Source organism: Taeniopygia guttata, chromosome 2 (assembly GCF_048771995.1).
Source record: "Taeniopygia guttata chromosome 2, bTaeGut7.mat, whole genome shotgun sequence".
In the NCBI taxonomy this organism is placed as follows: domain Eukaryota; kingdom Metazoa; phylum Chordata; class Aves; order Passeriformes; family Estrildidae; genus Taeniopygia; species Taeniopygia guttata.
In genome coordinates, this window is record NC_133026.1 from 72741780 (window position 1) to 72757828 (window position 16049).

At 36.9% G+C, this 16049-nt stretch overlaps 1 protein-coding gene across 8 annotated transcripts in view; it reads left to right on the forward strand.

The window, feature by feature from the left end:
• TPPP (tubulin polymerization promoting protein) overlaps window positions 1–16049 on the forward strand; it is a 97218-nt gene that overhangs the window by 49226 nt on the left and 31943 nt on the right. For 7 of the 8 annotated variants that reach the window (XM_072924214.1, XM_072924215.1, XM_072924217.1 and 4 more), the window contains one exon: window positions 5663–5853. In XM_072924214.1, the coding sequence (XP_072780315.1) occupies window positions 5663–5853 (191 nt within the window). Of the gene's footprint in view, window positions 1–5662; window positions 6627–16049 lie in introns of all 8 variants that reach the window. The other variant, XR_012053960.1, reaches the window with a different exon arrangement.

Genomic DNA, 16049 nt, shown 5'->3' on the forward strand with positions numbered 1-16049 from the left:
GAGCTGCCCAGCACAAAGCTCCCGCAAGCTTGCCAGGGGCTGTGGTGCTGCAGGAGTGAGCCCTGTGCAGCCTCAGGAGGGTGGTGCTGCACTGCCCTGCTCATGGAGCCCTTTGCACTGTGCTGGGTGCAGAGCTTTTGTGACATTTGCTTGGGTTCGAACTGTGAGCTTTGAGGAGGGATGGTCGTGTGTGCTGACAGAAAATGAGGAACACTACCTTGGCAGCACTGAATTGTCTTTCCTTTTCTTTGCCTCTACTTTGTTCTGGAGGGGAAAGTCCTGCAAGTGTGGGAAATCTTTCAGTCTCACACTGTTACCTTATTTTCATGATTGTGGCTTCTAGCCTCTCGACACAGGAGTTGATTTTATGGGCTCTTTAGAGTCCATAAAATTCATACAGTTTTTCTGCTGCAAACAAGCCAAGCCAGTGCAGCTGCAGAGCTTTCAGTTCATACATTTTTCCTTGGCAAAATGCTATATACTTCTCTACTACAGTATACAAAATGCATGTTCTTGACTTTTGTGCTCTCGTTTCCTTTTTACAGTAGTTCATTTCAGTTCCTTAAGGGCTGATGTTGCATGTCTAGAAGAAATTCAAGTTATTGAAAATAATGAAATTGATTGTGTTGCTTGCTCTGTAAATTGGCCCTTGATTCATTAGTTATCTTGAGATAGCATGCAAAATCTGTGTCAAAGTTTGTAGAGTTGCCTTTCTTGAGGTCAAAGGAGGAATGTGGCATTTGTTAAGGTTTCCAGAGTTTAAAGACAACAGCTTTCACTTCCTGTCTTTGGTATGAGGGCTGCTTCACACAGTAGTTGGGCTATTGGTAATATAGAATTTGGACGTGATGTTGGATTTTTTTGAGTTTTTTACTTACCTGCAGTGTGGTCAGTCCCTGGAGTAAGTTGCCCATGGAGGCTGTGGGACTTTGGAGGTGTTCGGGACTTGACTGGAGACGTTTCTATGAAACTATGAAAGAAGTCCTCTTTGAGCCTTGCTGTGAGCCGGGCCTTATTCTGGATAAAGACTCATATTCAAAGGTTCTTTCCAACCTAAATTGTTCTGTGACTTAGTAAGTTTGAGTTTTGATAATCCTCAGGGACAGAGAATCCCCACTCTTTCCAAACTTGACCAACCACAGTGGTGAAAAATTCTAATGTGTCTAGTTGGAATTTCATATCTTCCAAATCATGCCCATTATTGTTTACTTCTGAACTGTCTCTGTTGAGGACAGGAATAAGATTTATCTCTTCCTTTTAAATTCTGAGTCCTTATAAACACATTCCTGCCATCTTTTCCATGTATGTCACATGCTCCAAGCCATTTGTTATCTTAGTAGCACCTCTTTGTAGATGCTAAGGCAAAGTGAGGAAACATACTGAATTTCTAAGAAAAAAATGCACAAAAAAAAAGAATAAATCAATTTGGAACACTAAATTATTATGTTTGAGTCTGTTGTGCTAGGTAAAACTTTCTTCCTAAAACAGAGGTTTTTTTTAAATAAAAAATTGAAGTTCATGGGCACCTTCTGTGATATGCAAACTTTGTGGTTAACTGCATGTGCACATAAGAGATGGAAAATGAAGGCTTCTACAGTATCAAAGAAAAAAAAAAAGTGGAGGAGGTTGGCCCCAAGGAATTTACTGCCTTTAGAATAATTTAACTAGAGAGATTATATAACTTACTCTAGATAGTAAACAGTTCAAGCAAAATTGTTATATGACAAGGCAGAATCGTTTGTATGTAATTCATTGTGAAAAATAAGGGAGTGTAGTAACTTGCTGTTGTGGAAACTGTTCTCATCCTGCCCTTTGTGCTCTTCACTATATTTCTTCCTACATTTTTCTTCCCTTAAGAAGGATGGTCAACTTTCCCCACCCCCCCCTTTTTTATTTGCCTCCCCATACCCTTGTGCTATAATGATGGGTTGTAGAGAATGAGCTCATGGCCACCCTTTCAATTGGTTTTGCCTTTTGCTCAATACCCAATTTAATCTGCATAGTTGCTTTTGTTCAGAAACAGAAAAAAAAAACATTTTAATCAGAACAGTTGGTTGCACATTCAGTTTATAAAGGCTGTTCACTAAAAATAAGTCATCAGCTCGTAGAGGAATCTTTATGGATAAACTTTTCATGTTAAGACACTGAAAGTAATGGTACAGGTAATCCTAGAAATCATATCCAGGCACATGAAGGAAAATAAGTTCATCAGGAGTAATCAGCATGGCTGATCACCAAGGGAGAGTTGTGCTTGACTGACCTGTAAACTTCTACAATTCAATGACTGCCCAAGTAGATAGAGTAAGACGAGAGTACTACAGTGTCTACCTAGGCTTCAGTAAGGCCTTTGGTAGGGCCTCTTACAAGAGTCTCACAACCTGGTGCTGTAGTAGCTGAATGAGCAGACACTGAAGTGGACTGAAAACAGGCTGAATGGTTGGGCCCTGAGGGTATTGATGAACAGTGCAAAGTCTAGTTGGAGGCTGAAAAACCTGATGTACCCCAGGGGTCCATACTGAGTTGAGTCCTTTTTAATATCTTCATTAATAATTTTCATGATAGGGTGTGGTGTACTCTCAGTGAGTTTGCTGATGTCACAGAGCTGGGAGGAGTGGATGATAGGTCATCCAGATGGGATGATTGCCATCCAGAGGGACCTGACAGGTTGGAGATCTGGTCTGACAGGAACTTCAGCAAGTTCAGCAAGCAGTGCAAAGACCTGCAACTGTTGAGGAAGAGCCCCACTCACCAGTATGTGCAGGGGGCCATGCAGACAGAAAGGAGATTGGTTGAAATGGACCTGGGACTGCTCATGAACACCAAGCTGAGCATGAACTGGAGAGGTGTTCTTGCTGTATGGGATGTTACTGGTATCTCAGCTGCATTAGAAGTATTGCCAAGCAAAGAGGGTGCTCCTTCTCTGCTCAGCACTGGTGAAATCTTATCTGAAGTCCTGCATTCAGCTCTAGGCTCCCTGGAGAAGACTGATAAGCTACTGGAGAGAGTCCACAGAAAAGGACCATAACGATGATGGAGAGACTGGAGCATCTCTCCTATGAGGAGAGGCTGACGGAGCTGAGACTGTGTAACCTGGAGAAGAGAAGGCTCAAGGGTGAATCCCATATCCATGTATATAAATACCTGATGGGAGAGTGCAAAGATGATGGAGCAAGGCTCAGTAGTGCTCAGTCACAGAACTTTTCTATGATTCTGTTATATATTGCGCCACTAGCTGCTTCTGGTTGCTCCTGAACCCAGGATGGGTATGAAGTTGTTGTATATTCTACTCTGTATTTCCAAAGACTTTTCTGAATGAAAACATCTTAGCACAACCTTAAAAATGTTCACACAACCTTAACAAGAAAGGACTGTTTTCTTTTTAATGTATAGATGTTCATCATAAGAATGATAGAAAAGAAGGAAAAGGAGAAATGAGGTGTTCTGCATAGCCTTGTAGTGGCATCTCATCTCTGATCTTTTATATAGATACATCAGTTCAGGGAGTGAGAGCATAACATACAAGGAATTAACATTGATTGGACTTTGTAGTGTTGGAGACAAGGTGAGCCTCCCATTTTATAGGAATTCTGCCAACAGCAAATCAACAGGATTTCAATTGTAATAATCTGTCATATGTGAGAAGGGGCATATCAGTGACTTGACATACACCTTAGGAAAAGGCTGCGGTTTTTACTTAGTAAAAAACAATTTGAAGAAAAAATGTTCACCTTGCAGCTAGTGCCTTTAATTTTCATTTCACATATTATGACTCCTGTGCTGCAGGAAGCATTCTGATCTATCTTGGGCTGAAAGACTACCGGATGTGGGATCACTGTTGCTCTTGCTCTGGATTTGTGCTGTTCCTTGTGCTGCGGTTTTACGTTTTGCTTAATTGGTTTTATGTGACAAAAAGATAATATTTTTTAATCTGCCAAGCTGTTGCCAATCCTCAGTTTTCTTTGTTGGTTTGAAACATGTCTACATATTAATAGGAAAAGGAAGGGCTTGTGTGGCATGCTGCTGTCTTGTTGTAGAGATGCACCCTTAAGTCATGTGAGTTGAGGTGTTATCAGAATGCAGGTGTCTTGATATAAACACCAGATCTCTCAAGTTTACCACAGGGAATAGTTTTCTAGGAACAGCCTTCATTATTAACCTGAGCCATTCTATTAATCCTTGTTTTACTGTTTCTTCTTGCATGTTAATATGTGTGCATTTCCATCCACTCACACAAGTTTTAGTATGTATGTTACTGTAAAAGGTTCTTGTATGGTTTTTTTGCAGTTTATGTGTTGAGGAAAACTTCATACATTTCATGCCACACCTTTGAAACAGAGGAGCAGAAGCTGTAGTCTTTCTTTTTCAAAAAGTTATTAAGTTTACCATTACAAATTCTCAGAATAGCAGTCTGTCCTGAAAATGAATTTGGTAAAGGAAAGGGCAGTCAACTAGAGTTTCTGAGACTTCTCTCTGTGGATGTGATGGTAGAGAGTGTATGCACATGCAGAATGCAGATAAAACTGATTTTCTGTAAAGTAGTGTTTTTTAAATACAAGGAAAGCAAATATGATTTAAGTTTAATTAACTACATATTGATTATATTGCCCTTGTCTTGCATTTGGAGTTTTCCTAGTTAAAAGCTGCTACCAGGTCAATGTGAACAAGTAGACTATATATTAGACCAATATTTCTTCCAAAGCATTGTCTTGATACCAATTTTTTCAGTATAGAAAAATAAACACTTCTGCAAATAGTACTCGTAAGACTGCAAGACAGAATTCCCTAAAGGTCATTCAGCAATGCTGTTTTGAGCAAAGGACGCTCCAGTGGTCATTTTCTTTCAGATAGTGACAGGTGGTGCACATAAAAAAAAGCCCAGATTTTGGCACTCTTTGTTCATTTTAGCTTGAAAGTCGTGTGTGTTTTTTCTTCACCTGATTTTAAAATACAAATTTAAGGATCTGCTGCTGCAGAGGCTGCTCCTAGTCAGAGCACACAGGTTATCATGCTTCTATATTGTAATATGAAATATTTTTTTTCTGTTTCTATAGTCAAATTTATTTTATCTTGATGACAAAATTGATTTTTGAAGAGCCTGATACAACTCAGTAGAAGGGAAGTCTTTCCTCAGTGCCATTTCATAGAATGCTAATTTACTAATCTTAGCAAACTTTCAGTCCTTCCAATTTGTTACTTCTCTCATGAATCCTACAATTTAGAATGAAATTGTCTTTTGAAGCAATGAATTCTAGTTGTATTGGAGTACTTTTTCTATATTGGTGGAGCTAGGCTTTTATGCTTTCATGCTGACATAATGGATTTTGAACATGGTTCAAAATGTGAAGTTGAGATGAAACTTCTTCATATTGTTGGTGCTTAGAACTTGATTATTAATCAAAAGTATCTCATACTGAAAGTCTCTTCCAAAAGGTTTTGATATAATTTATGCTATTTCCTTTTCTGCTATATTATTATTGTCATTGTATGTAATGGCAAAAAACAAATATCTTTTGCATCCTATTGCTGGGAATTAGTAGGTATTTACATAGTCTTTGTCATTAGCAAAGATTTAAATCTTGGTAGCATGTAAAAGTATCTGTATTAAGAATAGCTGATTTCTGATGTGTCTTTTTGTTTTGTTTCTTTTTTTTCCTTACAATAGAAAACCGTTGCATCTCCAACTGTTTCACGCCTCACAGATACTTCAAAATTCACGGGTTCTCACAAAGAGAGGTTTGATGCCAGTGGGAAAGGAAAAGGCAGAGCTGGCCGAGAAGACCTGGTGGATAACTCAGGATATGTATCTGGTTATAAGCATGCAGGCACATACGATCATAAAGTACAAGGAAACAAGTAAGGCTGAGGGTTTACAACACAGAGGGGGATAGAGTATATATTTGTAAGGATGAGGTTATGAATCCCATGTTTCAATTATTTTGAATGTCGAGACTATGTTGTCAAGAAGTTGTCTTCAGGAACTGGAACTGATTTCAACATCTGCTGAGCTACATGCAGCACAATGCCACTTCTTTACATTCCTCATGCATATTTTGGCAAAAATAAATAAATATGTAGGTATAAAAAATACATTATTTTGTTGAGCTTTAGGAAAAAAAACCCAAACCAGCAAACAACAAAGACAAAGTTAAGAGCAGTTATACCACACTTTGTCAATTCAAGCAAAAGATCTCAAACATTCCTAGGTTGCCCTGATGATGTCAAAGAGAACCTCTTGAAAAGAGGATCTTTTGTAGCAGTATTTCTGAAGAATATCCCATTACTTATGCAGTTTCATTTCACTGTTGCTTTAGGGTTGTTTTTTTTTTTAATGTCTTTTATGGGATCTAGCACTTTTCTTAAAACATTCAACAATAAACTATTGGGAAATAAGTAGTAGTAATATACTAGGTTCTAGCCTGTGATTGTCATATACCACTCATTGGAAAACTGAAAAAACGCTATTTCTAGGACAATATAGGCTCTAAAGTATTTTATGTCAACAGAAAGAGTTGGAAAATACCAGCCCTTACTTTCCTCCTGTCTATACTTTGTCTTTGTTCTTGTGTGTACTGTAGCATGGTTCTGACTGGCTGGATTTGGATGGAGCTATTGTACTAACATGAGAGGTGAGGAACAAGACTTTACTAAGAAAGTATAGTTAAGGATTTTCACAGTCTGTTTTCAAATTTGCACTGCCTCACATTGGAAGTAAAGGGTGCATTAAGCTAATAATACTTTAAAATATTGTTTATGACTTAACACTGCCAATCAGATTGCTATTAAATGAAAGTTGTTTTGCACATATGTTGGCACATAGGCCCTTTAAGCTCTAACATATATAAGGAAAGCTTATGACCCCTTGGAGTAAGGACATTTACAATTAATATCTATGTAATTAGGTGCAATTTTCCCCCAGAAAACCCCACATTATAACTGGGCTACATTTTATGATAGATTCATTTGAATCCAAGGGACAAGGGATTTGAATCTATGTTTACTCTTGTTGCTAGACTTGGGATTAATAGTATTGCTGGGAATGGCTTTCCAATGTTACCAGGAGAGCCAGTCTCACAGGTTTAAGGTACAGGCAGCTGAGTGTGACCTAGCTAGTGTCCAGAATGCCAAAAGCAATTAATTGGAATAAAAATAACTTTTTTTTTAATACTGGTTGTAAAGGAGAGAAAAGGCTGTTCCAATTTTCTGCAAGAGCTGAACAAGTATCTTGATGTATGACTCTGTTTCTCTAAAGTTATGAAAGATAGGATGTTCAGTATTCAAAACCAGCTCTTTGCAGTTCTGCTTTGCTTTCTTTCAAAAAGAACTTGTGCCCTGATTTTCACATTCAACTCTTAATAAAGGTTAATAGATGTATTGCCCTCCCCCTACCCGTACCAGCACTCCACTCAGGGTACATAAATGTAGGTGAGCAGTGTGTGCTGTCATGTGCCATGCAGGTGAACAATCTGTATTTGGCCAATGTATGGAAAGGGAGCACTGGTTTTCAGCCCTTAAACTGTTCATGTTTTGTTCTGCTGACATTGTGTGGTAGCCTGTCTTGTAACTTCACCCTCAGTGAAGACCCTTTGAGCGCATACATCAACCTAAAACCAAAACAACAATAGCAAACAAAATGCAAGGGCTTCCTTGTGGACTTGGACATACTTTTGTTTGTTTGTAATTAATTTTGATGTTTTTCTTTAAGTGGGAGGGAAGTTTGCCAAAACAGCACATGCTCCTGTAAAGATTTAAATGATTTTTCCCATGGATGGCTTTGGTTACCTGGGAAGAGTTTAGGTATATGTAAAGATGCTCAGGATGCAAAGTGTTCAGCTTTGTGAACCCTTTCCAAGAATTACCCAGTGTTCTTGAAAAGTGAAAGGTTATCCACTCCTGTGTTGCACTGGGGACCTGTCACACTCCAAAGCAGAAAATAGAATACTTGATACCAACAGTGGCTAAATTATTCTGGCATGGTAGTAAACTGTCTAAATGTAAAGAGCCTTCTTTGTCATTGGTGCCTGTGCACCTGAAGATGGCTCCAAGGTAGTAGTTTTTTTTACTGAATAAAAAGGCTGAGCCTACGACCCTTGATAAATCTTTCAGCTGAGTTACATGCAAAATCAGTATCTCTGTTTTTCCTTTTGACTTTACTTGACTAATAACTCATTGGTAACTGAAAAGTTCTGGACCCAGCCTCACTAAAGGGTGAAGTCCAGCCTACTGCAGAGTCCCAGAGCACACTGTTGACCTGGGTGTTTGTTTGTTGCTAGCTATTGTCTGGCACACTGGGCGACACTTTGCTTTTAGGTACAAAAAGGACAGACTTTCTCAGGTGCCCAAATACAGTCTGTAATGCCATAATGTTTCCATACAGGAGGAGTGATTGGTTAGGAAGATTTAAAGATATAATTAGGTTTTAAGCTGTTAGTTCAAAGTGAGAGAGATCAGCACACTCATATGATAGAAGCGAAGGCATGCAAGGGAATTGAGAGTGCAGACAGATCCAAGCTGACACTATCTAGAAATTGACTTATAAGAGACTGATGGAATGAGCTAAGGTTCTGCCAGAGTTTACTTTGCATTGCTTGTGCAGTATAAAATCCCTGCCATGAACCAAAGCACTTTATTTGTACCTGATGCAAACTTTGAAATTCTTTCAATGGCATAGTAAGCTTGGGATCAGAACCTGAGAAGATGGTTCAGACAGCAGTATTTTATTTTGAGGAACATATTTCTTTTTTCTTCTTTGTTTCTTCAGTCTGATAGGTTTAAACCTCAAAGTCATACATGAAAAGAAGTCATTCTGATGAAACAGTTAAAAAAGAAAGTTGTTTCTAGGAAGATAGTACTTAGTAAAGGTTTTTCTCTTTTAACTATGCTTGGTGTGAAAGATAATGGCTATGAATAAAAGTATCTTATGCATCTGTGTATTAGGGGTTCACTGCTTACTTAAGCTCTTACTATTCCACTAATATTGGTAGGAAATTAAAAGCCTAAATACTTGCTTGATTATTAGCTCTTAAGTTCCAGGCCTGCTTGGGAATGAGGCAAAAGTACATTTTACTCATCTGCTATTCCCTCAACTCTCAGGACAGAAAGTACAGCTTATACCTCAAAGATGACAGGAAGGGATAGCTGAGGAGGTGCCCCATTTTCAGCCCTTAGAGTGTTGTAGAGCATATTCTCTTCTGATGCACCATGCTGCAGACTGTAACTAAATTTCATGTCTGAAGTAAGGACATGGGAACCTAATAAGGTTAATGTTCTCTTTTTTTTTTTTTTTGGGGGGGGGGGGCATCTCAATTCACTCCATCTAAATTTCCAGCTTGATTTTCAGCATCTTCCACTATGTAACACTGTCTTATGTGATATCTTCTATAAAACCCTGTTGTTCCTAGTTATCTTTGCTTTAATTACTACAGTAGATGCTACCAAAAGAAATGTGATCCGAAAGTTCAGATAGCTTTTAGAAATAACTGCCTTAAAGAACAAACTCAAATTTCATTTAAATACTGTGGCAGTACACAATCCTTACCTGTGTGTCTACTGAAGCTTAACCTGACCATCAAAACCTGACAAGACTGAGGACAAGAAACGAGAATCCTTACTGAGGCAAATGAATAGTCATTACAAATAATTTTCTAAAAATAATGTAGTTTTTTAGTAAAATATGCAGCAGTCAAAAGGGATTTTCTTCTTAAGGCTTGCTTACTAATTTTGTTTAGTCACTCCATGAGCTTTAGTTGAGTGTTTCCCTGGGAGTTTTGCAGCCATTAGTATGGAAATACCAAAACCAAAAATGATTGGCCTGCTCTTTGTAGTTATCAAAGCTATCACAATAGCATTACTGAGAAGCAGACATTGAAAAACACACATAGTTTCATGGGTCCTATATGAACAGCTGTAATTAATTGTAGTCAAATATTTGTAATGCCAAGGGGAATGTTGAATATTAGACTATAGCCAAAAATTTAGTCCGTATTTTTTAAAACTTTAATACTTCTTATCGCCTTTTCATTTAGGGAAGGGAAAGGGAGATTTCAAAACTACTCGTGTCACAGTTTGTGTTTTTCATCAGCATAGAGATTGTCTTTCAAAGATATTTTATATTCAAGTATCTATTTTACTGACCTTAACTAAATTAAAAATTCTGACAATTGAAATCAAAAGTCTGACATTGTTTTAGCATTATGCAAAGCTTTGTTCATAAAGTACCATTTTAGTCCTCCATATTTTCCCTCTATTGGCTCAATTAATATTTTTTATAGTAGCTGGAATTAGGCAGAACAAAAAGGCAAATGACTACTATGGGTTTGACTTGCAAGTGATAAGTATCCCAGACATCTGTAACCATCTGTAGAGAAAATCCTCATGCATATTCCTCCAAAACCAACACTTTAAAGTTGTAATTGATAGGTTTTTTTCCTTAAGGCTTTTCATAGTTATGAACTGAATTTTAATTCTTTGTGCCTGCATGTATCATAGTCAAAACATAACCCTGCCTTCAGCAATGCATGTATTCTGGGGGCACGTGCCTGTCATCCGTGAATAAGAATTCTCTGCACTGGCCAAGAGCAAATGTAGCGTTGCACTGGTATGTGTCCTCCTCTTAACTGACTGTCAACCTTGCGTGTGTGCCAAAATAACTACACCTTTGTGTATGTTGTTTATAGTGTGAATATTATGTTCTTGGCTTGTCATTTAGTTGGTATTAAGTAATGTAATGCACAAGACTTGTGTAGGTTTGTGTGTGTGCGTACACATGCTCTTTGGATCTGGCATAAGTAATTAAACTGTATAAATATTGATGAAAAATTTTATTAGGGACAAACTCTAGTCCTGCAGCCAGTGCTGTTCCACTTGGCTGGTTGGGGGTGTTGTCATTCTCCCTTCATACCATAAAGGTAAAGATTTAAGGAGGCTTTTATGGTTTTACCTGTCTACCCTGTCCTGAGAGCAGTCACTCTTCAGCAATTCTAACATAGACTTAGTGTGACAAGAGAAGTTTCTCCATGGTGAGGAAGTAGGATTGAGTAAGGGTGAAAGCAAGCTTTCCTCTGAGTACACTTAAGAAACCATTTAAAACTATGCTCTGCATGGGCCCTGTATTTTCCTTTGCCTCACCTTTGTGAAGCAAGGTGACACTCACTGTGTAAACACAGAGTTGTTCCTCACCTGTTAGTAAGTATAAAGCTGTGGTACAATGAGATGGGAACAGGAAACAGGAGTGTCATACATTGCCTATGGACTCAAGTCTTGCTTGAACCTTTGTACAATTAAATACCAGAAGCATAATGACAGCTCTTAAACTTGTGTGAAATTCTTAATGTCTGGAGTACCTCAAATTAATATATGTGTACCTCCTGTATTTGGAGTGTTTGCCCATAAAATATCATTTAACATTCAGTTGCTCATTTTGTGCAACCCCAAAATGCCCATTTGGCTTACTCAATATTACCTGGAAATGATGGTCAGGGTTGTTCAAGTCTTCAGAATCCTAGAACTACTAAGAAACCTGTAGCTGAATTAATGCTGGCTCATTAAACTCAAAACCAATGCTTTGAATGACGTCCCAGCTAAGAATAATGCTTCTAGAAGTAAAAGAATATTGCAGATAGAACCTCCATGTCTTTATTGTCCAAGTAATTTATTTTTTTCAGGGAGAAATATATGTCAATATATTTAGTATTTTTTTTTCATGTTTTTAAGTATATTAACCTTGGTGTATTGCTTTAAAAACCCTGTGGAGAAGGTGGATTTAAAAACAAGTTTAAGATACAACTCTTGACTTGTCAGAAAACGTTTGAATTGGCTTATTTCATTCAAACTAATTGATCATGCACTCAAGGCAGACTTTGGCAAGAATAAGTCTGATCATAAACAGAAGGGAGGAAATTCCAGCATTCTTGACAGACATTTACAGTTCTGGTAGTCTGAAACAATTTTTTTTAAAAGTTATCTTTTGTATTCATGGACATGCACACGTGCATGCACACAGGCACTACTCGGGGACATGGATATACATGAGGGCAAAAGTACAGAAGATACTTTTTTTTCTCTTTAAACCTTGCATTTAGAAATTGACATTGAAATGACCAACTGACTAACCTGATTTGGAAAAATGATAAGCTGCTATCATGTTCCATTGCAGCTAAATAGCCAATGAATTAATTTTTAAATACAGTAATACAACATCTCTTTTTTTGTGAGTTACTGTAAAGCTTATGGCACTGTACAAAGTGAGTTTTGATGTAAACATTTGGAAAGGCCTCAAAGATAATGCTCATGATAATTTGCCCTTACCTGTCTTTATGCAAGGTTTTTCTACTACTTTGCACATTTTTCAGAAAACATCAGAAACACGAGCAAAGCTACACTCAACTAAATTAAAAATGTGGCCATAAAGATACACTCAGTTCATCTATCTTTGCATTTTGATCAGGAGCTACATTATAGATGAACAACAAAATAAGATAAAAAGATGGCAGTCTGAATCCCCACAGTGGTAAATTATTTTAAGTTCCAGTTTACATCAGATGAATTTCTATATGCTTTCATTTGCTCAAATACTATTTTTAAACAAAGTAATTAAATGTGAAATAATACAGCCTGGGCTCTGTTAAATAGGGTTATATTAATGCAACTGAAATGCTGTGTATGTCTGTAATATTCAAGCTAAATATGTACTAGATCTTTACAAAGGCTTTGTGTAAAATCAGTTAACCTACAAAATGATATCCTGTATAAAATTGTGTTGGCAAACTACTTTTGTTACACTGTAGTGTGTGAAAAGGTAAGATCATAGGGAAAACCAAGTTATATGGTGCAAAAAAGTGTGTTTGTTTTTAATCTTTGTGCTGAGTTCAAAATATATCAGCTTTGGCAAATTCTTGCAGCAGGGAAAATTTTGTACAATGCTTATAATACAAAGTAGTTTGTCTTTACATTCTATAAAGCAGAGAAATGGTCAATGTTGGATAAGTATATTGAAGTTTATTCTTAGCAAGGTGTTATATTTCACAGATTTAAATATTAGAGGAGAAATATATATTTATACAGAAGTATAATTTTTGAATTAGATTCAGTCATGAACCTTTTATTTATCCACATTATGCTTTATTCCTTTGCTAGCTTATTTATCAGTCCATGCTGTTCCAACATCCATTTCTAATTCGATTTAGTTGTTTTGATTCTTCATTTGCACAAATCTGGATATGCATGCTGTCAGGACCTGATCATAAAGGGTGGAGGCAAAACTGTTTTGTCTTTGATTACGTAGAGCACTAATTAAAATTTAATTGTTAAGCAGTTGGGATATGGAGATAGGTCTTGACATAGTCTTCCTTGGAGCATTGTACACTATTATAAAAAACTTCAGTGAAGCTTACTAGTTTTTGTTCTTATTTTCATTTGTCTTTCATCAACCAGGAAGCTGCTGTGTGCTAAAAATTACCTGCAATATTTCTAATTGCAGACATTGCAAACATTGACATGCAGCTGTACTAGCCTACTGTGTTCACTGTGAAATTTTCAACACGGTAAAAAATTTTACATGATCATTTAATCTTACAAGTTTACTTTTTCTCACTAATTTAACACTGAATCTTCTTTTCATTATTGCAAATTAACTTGAGCATAGCGTTTCTAAATCTTAACTATAGTAGATAAACGTGTCCTAAGCAAAGATTTTTAACCACTTGATGAAGGGGGCCAGGCATCATCCAGTGCAAAGCACACTGGGAAAAATCTTATCCCCACTGCAGCCAGTTCCAAAATTCTAGCTGGTGTTAGCAAAAATAGAACCATCATTACCAAGGGGTTAATACGCTTAGTAACTATGACAAGAGGTTATGGGGGAACACAACAGTGATTCTCTTATTTCCATGTCTTTGTTTCTGTTAATTTAAAACTACTACTCTTCAATCTTTAAAATAAGTAAAAGAAACTTGAAGGGCAGGGATCATATACTACTTGTTTGTACTAGGTTTTTTCAGGAAAAGGAAACAAATTTATATATATATATATATATATACAATATATTTTTACACTGTTTATTAATGCTAGAAAGTATTAAATGTATCACTTTATCTGTGTGAATGTTGAAGTAATGACAATGTTATGGATGTTTTAAACCTTTTGAAGTTGTCTTGTTAAATTCTAAACCCACATTAACAATGGAAAAGCTACTTTGTCTGCAGCATTATTGTTGATGTTTTAGGGGAAAAGTTCAAGTGCAGCAGTTGTTTTGATTAGCACTGTAAAAGCTTGGCTTGACAAGTTATAGTGAAATCCATATTTTAAACACCATTTCATTAAAGCATAGCTTCTCATAAAGTACGTTATTGTTGTTGACTGACTGTATAAAATTGTATTTTTAGTTGGTAAAGTGATCAATAAATGTGTTACTACATCAGTTCTGGGATTTATTGAGTAAATGGTATTTGCTGATAAACTTTGTAAGCAACAGTTATTTTACAGTTTAGATGTTAATTTAGTTGCTGATGAATTTATAAATTGCATGAAAATACTCTCTGAACATTCAGCTGTCTGATTCTGAGCAGAATTGATTTCTTCTTTACTGTTTATTTTCCTAGTTTGAATAATGACTAAAGCTGACCATTAATATTTTGAGGATTCTAGTATGATGCTTGAATAGCCATCATGATGGTGATCCACCAAATGAGATCTGTCAGGGATGAAGCCATTTGTTCTTAACTAGCTACCAAAGATAGCTTGATCCTCTGTGCAAAAGCCTGAGTTACTTCTTTCAGCTTCTTTAAGTGGTGTTGAAAATATTTTACTTTTAAGGAAAGAAAGATATTTGCTACAAGGAACGTTGTTTTAATGATGTTACATCCAAAAGCAAATATGGACCTTTTGCTTATAAATAACAACATCACTCAGCTCTCCAGTAGCAAAAATACAATAATTTTATTCAAGAAGCAGAAGACTGAAGTATTTAACTCACAACATTGTAACAGCATAATTAATAATGCAACCAAAAAAAAAAAAAAATCAAAGAGTACTGCTCTAGAAATGTAGCAGTGTCAATTGACAATTTGTCAATTGTTAATTGACAAAATGAGCAGTCAATTGCTAATCCAGTGGTTAGCAACTGCAAAAACAGCTTATAGCTACCTTGTCTCTTTGCCAGTTGTTCTCAAACTGGAAATTGTATTCCTTGTTCTCACACTAGAGACAACCTTCTTTAGAACTGCCTTTAAAGTGAAATTTAATACAGCTGTGTCCTGAGATAGCTTTTCTTCCTGCATAGAGACCGTGGACTGTCCCTCTACTCCTTTTAACTCAGCATGTATGGTTACTGAAGCTGTAAAAAACATAGTGAAGCAGAACCTATAGGAAAAATCAAATTCTTTACCATTCAAAAAGCCTTTAAGATAGGCTTATTATTCTCTATGAGAATATAAGACACAAAGATCTGTATTTTCAAGAGTTAAGGATTTTTTATTATTTTTCTGTAAGGCCTCTAGAAATACCCACTCACCCCTACACACCACTTTGACATCATGACTTTAAAATTAAAATAACCCCCCTCTGCTAGGATGTGTTCTCTTTACTCCAGGAATACAATTATTTGGGCTAGATTTCAGTCTGTGCAGCTACTCTTGCAATAACTACGCACTCCTGCTCTCATGTCCATACGTCACATGCAGGCTGATCTTTCCTGCTTCTGTCAAGCTGTTCTACCACAGCCAGGACTGCACAGACCGAGGTGTAGAGGCAAAGGCTTCCTCTGCCAAATCTGAGTCTTCAGGGGACTTAACCTGGTCTTCTAATTAGCCTTTTTTTTTTTTTCATTTCTTCAACTTTCTATATAACTCACTGCACTGATTTATTAATGATGTGAACTAACCCAAGTACATTGAAGGGTCACATACGTATTGATAAGTAGTAATTAAATACCCTCTCAGTCATCTCCACAACAATAGTGAATTTGTATGGAAGGAACCAAAGGCAGGGATTTAGGTGGTCTGGGGAGGAACAAGCACAGGAAAATGGGCATAAGGGACTAGTCTCTGGTCCATGCA